Consider the following 9,889-nt stretch of genomic DNA (forward strand, 5'->3'; position numbering starts at 1 on the left):
GTCAGAATGCACTCCCAGGACTTCTACTTCAATAACAAATGTTGGTTTGGTTCAAAATAATCCATAGTTATATCCAAATAGCGGCGTTTTGTTCGTGCGTTCCAGACACTATCCGAAAGGTAAATAAGGGTCACGCGCCCGACGCGTTTCGTGACAAAAAAATTCTAAATATTCCATTACCGTACTTCGAAGCATGTCAACCGCTGTTTAAAATCAATTTTTATGCGATTTTTCTCGTAAAAAAGCGATAATATTCCGACCGGGAAACCCTGTATACGCTCAAAGAGAGAGAAAGTAAAAATGGAGTTGGCCCGTGCACGCCCCTCCATTCTCATTGTTCTCAGATCGACCACTTACTGAAGGCGCTAATGTGTTTCAGCCTGGGGCTCCAAAGCCAAGATTCAAATTTCTGGCGCCTTCTGAGAGCCTATGGGAGCGTTAGAAAATGTCACGTCATGCCAGAGATCCCCTGTTTTGGTTAGAGATGATCAAAGAAGGCCATGAAATGGTCAGAGAGAGCGCTTCCTGTTTGGAATCTTCTCAGGTTTCGGCCTGCCAAATGAGTTCTGTTATACTCACAGACACCATTCAAACAGTTTTAGAAACTTTGGAGTGTTTTCTATCCAAAGGTAATAATTATATGCATATTCTAGTTTCTGGGCAGGAGTAATAATCAGATTAAATTGGGTATGTTTTTTATCCGGCCGTGCAAATACTGCCCCCTATCCCCAACAGGTTAACAACACCCAAATGGATAACGCTGTTCTTAATACTGTAGCAAACATTATATTAAGCAGGACATTCAAGCGAGCCTTACAATTATAATCCAAAGTAGTGTGAAATGCACTCATAAGCAACCTGGAAATGGAGGTTACTCCCCTGAGTTTTCCCCCATTCACATTCAGAATACATTGTGAAAAACTAAAATCTTTGCTCACCATTTTTGCTCCAGGCAGATATAGTACATCCATAACTATCGGTTTCCTCATTAGCAGGGAGGAGTTTCTACAATCAAATTGCATGTGCATCGCCCTCATGCCACAATTTTAGGAAACACAGAAAGGGCCCTACATTGGAGACCAATTAGTCATCTGGCACAGTGCTTAAGAGTTTCAACAACATGAATAACTTATTTCTAGCCTACAATCATCGATGTTACTACTAATGTGAAAACAAGACAAATATGACTGTTCTTGCTCATTTTAAGACAATTGTCAAGTAATTTTAACGTTCATTATAGACGTCAATTGTTGTACAACATCATGGCAATGCTGTTGGCATCACCTTTTACAGTGGATTTCCGCTGTTGTGGGCCTTGAACCATCTGTCTGACTTTGTTGTTCACACAGGAGAGATATGGGACTATCGTGGATCCTCTGGGGAGCCTCAACAACCTCTTGATGCTGACGAGGTAGAGAAGAGTCTCTCCAGATCAGAACACCTCAAGAAACACCTGCAGAGACCCACAGGGAAGAGAACTCACCGCTACTCTGACTGTGGGAAGAGATTCACCTCATCAACAGGCATTCAAATTCATCAGAGAACACACACAGGAGAGAAACCTTATAGCTGTGATCAATGTGGGAAGAGTTATAATTCATCTAGCAATCTTATTGTACACCAAAGAACACACACAGGAGAGAAACCTTATAGCTGTGGTCAATGTGGGAAGAGTTTTACTGAGTCAGGCAAACTGAAATCACACCAGAGAACACACACAGGAGAGAAACCTTATAGCTGTGGTCAATGTGGGAAGAGTTTTACTCAGTCAAGCAACCTGATATCACACCAGAGAACACACACAGGAGAGAAACCTTATAGCTGTGGTCAATGTGGGAAGAGTTTTACTCAGTCAAGCAACCTGATATCACACCAGAGAACACACACTGGAGAGAAACCTTTTATCTGTGGTCAATGTGGTAAGAGTTTTACTACATCTGGCTCTCTGACTGAACACCAGAGAACACACACAGGAGAGAAACCTTGCTGTAATCAATGTGGGAAGAGTTTTTCTACATCTGGCTATCTATCAATACACCAGAGAACACACACAGGAGAGAAACCTTGCTGTAATCAATGTGGGAAGAGTTTTTCTACATCTGGCTATCTATCAATACACCAGAGAACACACACAGGAGAGAAACTTTATAGCTGTGATCTATGTTGGAAGAGATACTCTGATAAAAGATCTCTGATCAAACATCAGAAAATACATACATGAAGGAATTGTTTCATGATATCAATGAAAAAATGTCAATGTTTTTAACATTGTAGTAGGAGTATTTTTTGGAATTTCACAATTTAGAACCCTAAACGTTTGCCCCATTCAATTGATTTCAACATGATATGGATATTAGCCTTGGGAAAAATCCAGGCTCTGAATTGAAAGAGTACTTACCATGTTGGTGACCCACTTGAATCAAAATGCAACACTTCAAAATGTATCTGGCTGTTTTCTACAAATTGTCCTCTAACCAGGGATGTACACATTATTCCCAGATTCCATGTGGTTTTTGAGCTGTTCGTTTTAACAGGACGTGCAAACTCATCTCCCTCCTCTCACACAAATGATTTTAGCATGATATCGATGAGTTATGACAAATAAGTGTTGTGTTCCTTTGTTCAGCGACCCCTACATTTAAATGCATCACTCCAAAATGTAGCTGACTGTCTTCTGCAGGTTGTCCTCTAACCAGTGAGGTAACAGATATCTCCCATTTCCATGTGTTTTTTTTAGTTGTGCCAAAAACGCTGTTGTTTTGACAAGTAGCAATAAATCAATGATATCGATTAGGGGGGAAATCAGGTTGTTCGTGCTGTTGAAACTAACACAACTAAAAAACACATGGAAATGGGAGATATATTTTACCTCACTGGTTAGAGGACAACCTGAAGAAGACAGTCAGCTACATTTTGGAGTGATGCATTTAAATGTAGGGGTCGCTGAACAAAGGAACACAACACTTATTTGTCATCACTCATCGATATCGTTTTCAATTTATCACAAACTGTTTCTGCATTTGGACTATTGATTTGGACACGTTAAAACTGTGACATTGGGGATATCCCACCTAGCAAAATGTAATTGAAACTAAGACTATGCCCGACGTACAATATAAGTTTGTTTTTAGTTGAAAAGAAAACTATTTAATTTCAATGTACTTGCAGCTTATACACATGGACGTCTATAATACGTTTTATTAACAATCCTAATAAATTGAGTGCTCCAGTCAACACCTTTAGTTGCTCCACCTTGTGGGTTTTTCTTTTGTTTGCCTCTTCTTGGGCAGATTTAGTGGGTCTCATGGTGGGTGTCTTTTATGTCCCAGTTGTTGTTACTAGTCAACTTTCAGTGGAAACTGAGAGCAAAATTGCAACATTATGTTATAATACTTTTATTGCATCAAATGGTTGTTTTATGCAACAGAATAGAGGGTTCTTAGAACTATTGTGTCTGTGTGTTCTACTGAGGATGGGCCTCTGGGAGAAAACACTGACAGGAGATTTACAATGTCTTTTGGGTGATAAAACCTAAAGAGACCGCATTCCAGAACATGAGTTAATGTTTCTGTTCTATATGGTACCAGGGAGAGATGACCCCAGGGCCAGACCCTGGTCTCTACACACAGTGAAACACGCAAAGTGGAGTTTTTAGAAAAGCCTCCTAGGCTCTGAGTGTGTATTCCTGTGTGGAGGTGTAAACAGGGCCCAGTCAGGAGGCTCTGAGTGTGTATTGCTGTGTGGAGGTGTAAACAGGGCCCAGTCAGGAGGCTCTGAGTGTGTATTCCTGTGTGGAGGTGTAAACAGGGCCCAGTCAGGAGGCTCTGAGTGTGTATTCCTGTGTGGAGGTGTAAACAGGGCCCAGTCAGGAGGCTCTGAGTGTGTATTCCTGTGTGGAGGTGTAAACAGGGCCCAGTCAGGAGGCTCTGAGTGTGTATTCCTGTGTGGAGGTGTAAACAGGGCCCAGTCAGGAGGCTCTGAGTGTGTATTCCTGTGTGGAGGTGTAAACAGGGCCCAGTCAGGAGGCTCTGAGTGTGTATTCCTGTGTGGAGGTGTAAACAGGGCCCAGTCAGGAGGCTCTGAGTGTGTATTCCTGTGTGGAGGTGTAAACAGGGCCCAGTCAGGAGGCTCTGAGTGTGTATTCCTGTGTGGAGGTGTAAACAGGGCCCAGTCAGGAGGCTCTGAGTGTGTATTCCTGTGTGGAGGTGTAAACAGGGCCCAGTCAGGAGGCTCTGAGTGTGTATTCCTGTGTGGAGGTGTAAACAGGGCCCAGTCAGGAGGCTCTGAGTGTGTATTCCTGTGTGGAGGTGTAAACAGGGCCCAGTCAGGAGGCTCTGAGTGTGTATTCCTGTGTGGAGGTGTAAACAGGGCCCAGTCAGGAGGCTCTGAGTGTGTATTCCTGTGTGGAGGTGTAAACAGGGCCCAGTCAGTAGGCTCTGAGTGTGTATTCCTGTGTGGAGGTGTAAACAGGGCCCAGTCAGGAGGCTCTGAGTGTGTATTCCTGTGTGGAGGTGTAAACAGGGCCCAGTCAGTAGGCTCTGAGTGTGTATTCCTGTGTGGAGGTGTAAACAGGGCCCAGTCAGTAGGCTCTGAGTGTGTATTCCTGTGTGGAGGTGTAAACAGGGCCCAGTCAGGAGGCTCTGAGTGTGTATTCCTGTGTGGAGGTGTAAACAGGGCCCAGTCAGGAGGCTCTGAGTGTGTATTCCTGTGTGGAGGTGTAAACAGGGCCCAGTCAGGAGGCTCTGAGTGTGTGTTCCTGTGTGGAGGTGTAAACAGGGCCCAGTCAGGAGGCTCTGAGTGTGTATTCCTGTGTGGAGGTGTAAACAGGGCCCAGTCAGGAGGCTCTGAGTGTGTATTCCTGTGTGGAGGTGTAAACAGGGCCCAGTCAGGAGGCTCTGAGTGTGTATTCCTGTGTGGAGGTGTAAACAGGGCCCAGTCAGGAGGCTCTGAGTGTGTATTCCTGTGTGGATGTGTAAACAGGGCCCAGTCAGGAGGCTCTGAGTGTGTATTCCTGTGTGGGGGTGTGGGGGGGGGGGGGGCGCCGCCGCCGCCTTGGAGGTGTAAAGCCCAGCCAGCCATCTGTGAACTGAATGAAAACTAGAATCTGTGTTTACTAGGTAAGACCATTTATGATATAGTATAAGCTAGTAAGGTGCACCTGTAATTATTTTAAACATATACTTGATTTAAACCTGTAATAGTTAGTTAACGTTAGCTAGTTCATTATCACAAAAGTGAGAACTGCTCTAGATTGGAAACTTACGTTAATGAGAGTAAAGCCATGTTGGCTTTATGGAAACTTGTTTTAAACCTGTACTTATTCTAAACCTGTCATTATTTTAAACCTGTACCCCATTTTACAAGTAATGAAAAATGTATGAGTTGCATTATCCTAGGAACTAACCATGAGATAGAAATGTGAAAATATTCCTGCAGGTTAAAATATTGTTGAAAAACAACTAATTGATTAGTTATGTTTGAGAATAGCATTGTGTGACAGGCTGACTTGAAAGATTATACTCAACATTTTGCTGCGTGGCAATACTGTGTTTGGATTCTGAAGGGCATTTATACAAAAGAGGTAGTCTAGACACTGTATTAATACCATTATGCATTTGAATCCCATCTACAGCTACCATCTAAGATATTAATTTCCCTCCACAAGGGGGCGGACATGTAACATTTCCAAAATGGGATAGTATTGTACATGTAACGTTTCCAAGTTGGGATAGTATTGTACATGTAACGGTTCCAAAATGGGATAGTATTGTACATGTAACGGTTCCAAAATGGGATAGTATTGTCCATGTAACGTTTCCAAAATGGGATAGTATTGTCCATGTAACGTTTCCAAAATGGGATAGTATTGTCCATGTAACGTTTCCAAAATGGGATAGTATTGTACATGTAACGTTTCCAAAATGGGATAGTATTGTACATGTAACATTTCCAAAATGGGATAGTATTGTACATGTAACGTTCTGCCCCCTTGTGAGTTAATAGTATTGCATGCTGTAGCAGGCTATATAAAGAGGAAGACCTCCATTGACGATTCAGTTCGTTGTAACATCTGGTCTGGACAGGTCACCGTCCTTAGTTAGTTAGTTAGTTAGTTAGTTAGTTAGTTAACGAAGCTAACGTTAGCTAGTTGTACATGTAGATTGGAAACTTACGTTAATGAGTGTAAAGCCATGTTGGCTTTATGGAAACGATATACAATATATGGTAAAGAATAACAATAACACATTGTGACAGAATGTAAACGTTCTACATTCCCCTCAAACAGTGACATGAATAAGGATATTTCATATTTTCAAGTTCAGAAGTCAGAACTCATCACCTGCTATGTAAAAGAGACAGAAGAATGCACGATGGTCAATGCTATCTGGGATCCTTGGGACATCCCTACTCTAAACCCTAACCTTAACCCCTACCTTAACCATTTTAAATGTCAACTTCAACGGGCGATGGACGTCCCAAGGATGTATCTCTACCTAGAAATACATGATCTAAGTGATTGATAGTTGGTATTCAGCAGTCATAAAGCCTTATTTACTTTAATGAACTACTAAAATAGTGATTTAGTCAGACAGCATAGACAGCAGCTCTACACATTATTGACTGACTGATCCATTCATCCTTCCATCCCTCCTCAGCCTTCCTCTCCTCTGAAGACCCAGTGAGGGTGGAGCTCAGTCAGAGAGCTGTTGAGGGACTGGTTAGGCAGAACACTTCTACAGCCAGAGAGGTGAGAGGTCACACATGGTTTAGATGGTAAATATTTATGTCCCCTTAGCGGTTCATCACATCAGCAAAAGGGAATATGTTCCATCATCTATGTTTATTTACATTAGTGCAAATTGTCCACTGATATCGGTGTAATTTCTCACCCCTTTAAGCTGTATGAAAGTGAATTTCCCCTTAGGCATACATACATGTTTTTTGTTATTACCCGAGCCACCTGAGCCACTGCCTGTTCACCCGCTATCATTCAGAAGGCGATATCAGTACAGGTGCATCAAAGCTGGGACCGAAAGACTGAAAAACAGCTTCTATCTCAAGGCCATCAGACTGTTAAACAGCACAGAGAGGCTGCAGCCTACATATAGACTTGACATCATTGGCCACTTTAATAAATGGAACACTAGTCACTTTAATAATGTTTACATATCATTTCTCATCTCTATGTATAAACTGTATCTCAGTCTATGCTGCTCTGACATTGTTTATCCATATATTTATATATTCCTAATTCCATTCCTTTACTTAGATTTGTGTGTATTAGGTATTTGTTGTGAAATTGTTAGATATTAATTGTTAGATATTACTGCACTGTGGGAACTAGAAGGACAAGCATTTCGCTACACCCGCAATAACATCTGCTGAACACCTGTATGTGACCAACAACATTTGATTTATGAAGGTCATTTGTGTAAAATGTACTTTTCCCAGCATATCTTTACATTGCTTATGCATATTCAATGGCCGGACTGCATCCAGACTATGTCAAAGGCCCATCCTGGTAGATCTGAACCTAATGCAGCTTGGAGTGATCAGAAGTCACATTTAGGTGCCAGGTGTAACTGAGGCCCTAGATGCTCCATATCCATTACTTTGAGTGTTTTATATAATATGACTAAATGTGTTTCTGTGTTGCAGGGACAGTCAAGAAATGGAACAGCAAGGCCACAGAACATGACATAAGCAGAGCTGTGGGAGACCACCTCAAGCCCCTGGTAGAGCCGGGGGTGGTGTTTACCACTCCACCACGCCTTCAGCAGGCTGGAAAAGAGTGATTGATACGGTTTTTCATACTAAGGTGGACCAATAGTTTGTTGATTGGTCAGTCATTGGGTAAATTTGTTTTACAATGTGTTCAAATCAAATCAAGCTTTATTTATACAGCACATGTCAGACATGGATGCAACACAATGGCTTCACAGGAAAAAACTATGAAAATAAACATTTAGTACACAAATATGAGGATAAAAAACAGAAGACTAACAACTGAAAGACTAATGAGCATTGTAAGGAAATGCCATTGATTAAAATATCAACAATATGATGCAATATCCAACCCAAAATATAACTTGTTTTTTAGGAGGGGCTCTGAAAGACAGTATGGGGGTGTCCACTGGAAGTTGACTAGTAACAACAACTGGGACCTAAAAGACACCCACCATGAGACCCACTAAATCTGCCCAAGAAGAGGAAAACAAAAGAAAATCCCACACCAAACTTAAAGACAGGAAGCAAACCAAAAAGGTGGAGCAACTAAAGGTGTTGACTCTCCACATGTATCAAGACAACTGGAGCACTGGGCCAGACACTCTTAAATAGAACCTGGACCAGCTCAGGTGAAACACCTTCCCACTAACGAGATGGACAAGCCAGCACAGGTGTAACACATACTGACTAACGAGGTGACACCAATCAGTGCGTCCTACGTGCTAACGAGCTAGACGTGGTAACGAGCTAAAGTCCAACCTCAAAACATAAATGGAAAAACCAAAGCCTGTAATACCTCCCCCCTTAAGACAACAAATATATCCTATATTTTTGTTGGAAAAGTTTGCTCACCATCAACAGAAAACAACTTCCATTTCCCATTATAATCAACTACAATGATTCACCTTCTACAATATAAACATGGTGTCTACTGGCTGTCAACAATTAAAAACAAGAAAAAAACACGTATTTCTAAATAATAATATACAATCGTACTATTTTTTTCTCCTTTTTCTGTCTATAGAATCCTAAAAGTCACTAGCTTCTAGAACTCTCGTCTTCCTAATACTCACTAGCTTCTAGAACTCTCGTCTTCCTAAAACTCACTAGCTTCTAGAACTCTCGTCTTCCTAAAACTCACTAGCTTCTAGAACTCTCGTCTTCCTAAAACTCACTAGCTTCTAGAACTCTCGTCTTCCTAAAACTCACTAGCTTCTAGAACTCTCGTCTTCCTAAAACTCACTAGCTTCTAGAACACTCGTCTTCCTAAAACTCACTAGCTTCTAGAACACTCGTCTTCCTAAAACTCACTAGCTTCTAGAACACTCGTCTTCCTAAAACTCACTAGCTTCTAGAACACTCGTCTTCCTAAAACTCACTAGCTTCTAGAACTCTCGTCCCCTTGGAACGAGCCCAAACAAAAATCATCTCAAATACGGAAAAACATGCCGTATAACAAAACTCAAATCAAATTGTACTGCGCCGAATACAACAGACCTAACAGTGAAATGCTGACTTACGAGCCCCTAACCAACAGTGCAGTTTCAAAAACATACAGAAAAGAATAAGAGATAAAACTCATCTCCAACACGGAAAAACGTGTCAAAATAAATTGCGATCCATGGTAACACACTGGTTTAACGCAAAACACAAATCTTTTTAACTGCCAACCCCAGAGACAATCAGAAACCAAGTTGTCCTCACCACGGACATGTCTGATTTCAAGAGGAAACTCCTGCAATATCCATAGTAACTTTCCACCTCACTGCAGAGCTTCTCTCTTTTCAGGGTTCACTAGATAGGCATGTTGTTGGATCGGGGCCCAGTCCCCAATGTCATGCTCTAGTACATTTGGGTTGGCACATCTGAGAATGATCCCTGATATTATAAAATTACATTATAAAATTATCCCTGATATTACATCAATATAATTGTACCCAAAAATTGTCAGTTGGTTGCATAAATCATTGATTACTAAATGTTACATTAATTGTAAATATGAAATATCAAACCAAATGTACACCCCTTTGTTAATATGTATTGGCAATAATTAACTTAATGGTGAGGCATGGAATAATAAAACACGTATCTTTTGTCAGGCTGAATGTTTGAAATATGAGGTGATTTGAGTCATGCTTCTTCAGTAGTGGAATAAAGACAA

The 9,889-nt window shown here is 41.4% G+C and overlaps 1 protein-coding gene across 1 annotated transcript; it reads left to right on the forward strand.

Annotated features, from left to right (window-relative positions):
• Window positions 1-300: 300 nt before the first annotated feature.
• On the forward strand, window positions 301-3,242 carry LOC145875647 (uncharacterized). The gene is made up of 2 exons (XM_082971486.1): window positions 301-313; window positions 1,350-3,242. The coding sequence occupies exons 1-2, from the start codon at window positions 301-303 to the stop codon at window positions 2,219-2,221; spliced, it is 885 nt and encodes a 294-aa protein (XP_082827612.1). The 3' UTR covers window positions 2,222-3,242.
• The last annotated feature ends 6,647 nt before the right edge of the window (window positions 3,243-9,889 follow it).

The sequence above is a fragment of the Salmo salar genome, unplaced genomic scaffold (genome assembly GCF_965601325.2).
Source record: "Salmo salar unplaced genomic scaffold, fSalSal1 ptg000306l, whole genome shotgun sequence".
In the NCBI taxonomy this organism is placed as follows: Eukaryota; Metazoa; Chordata; class Actinopteri; order Salmoniformes; family Salmonidae; genus Salmo; species Salmo salar.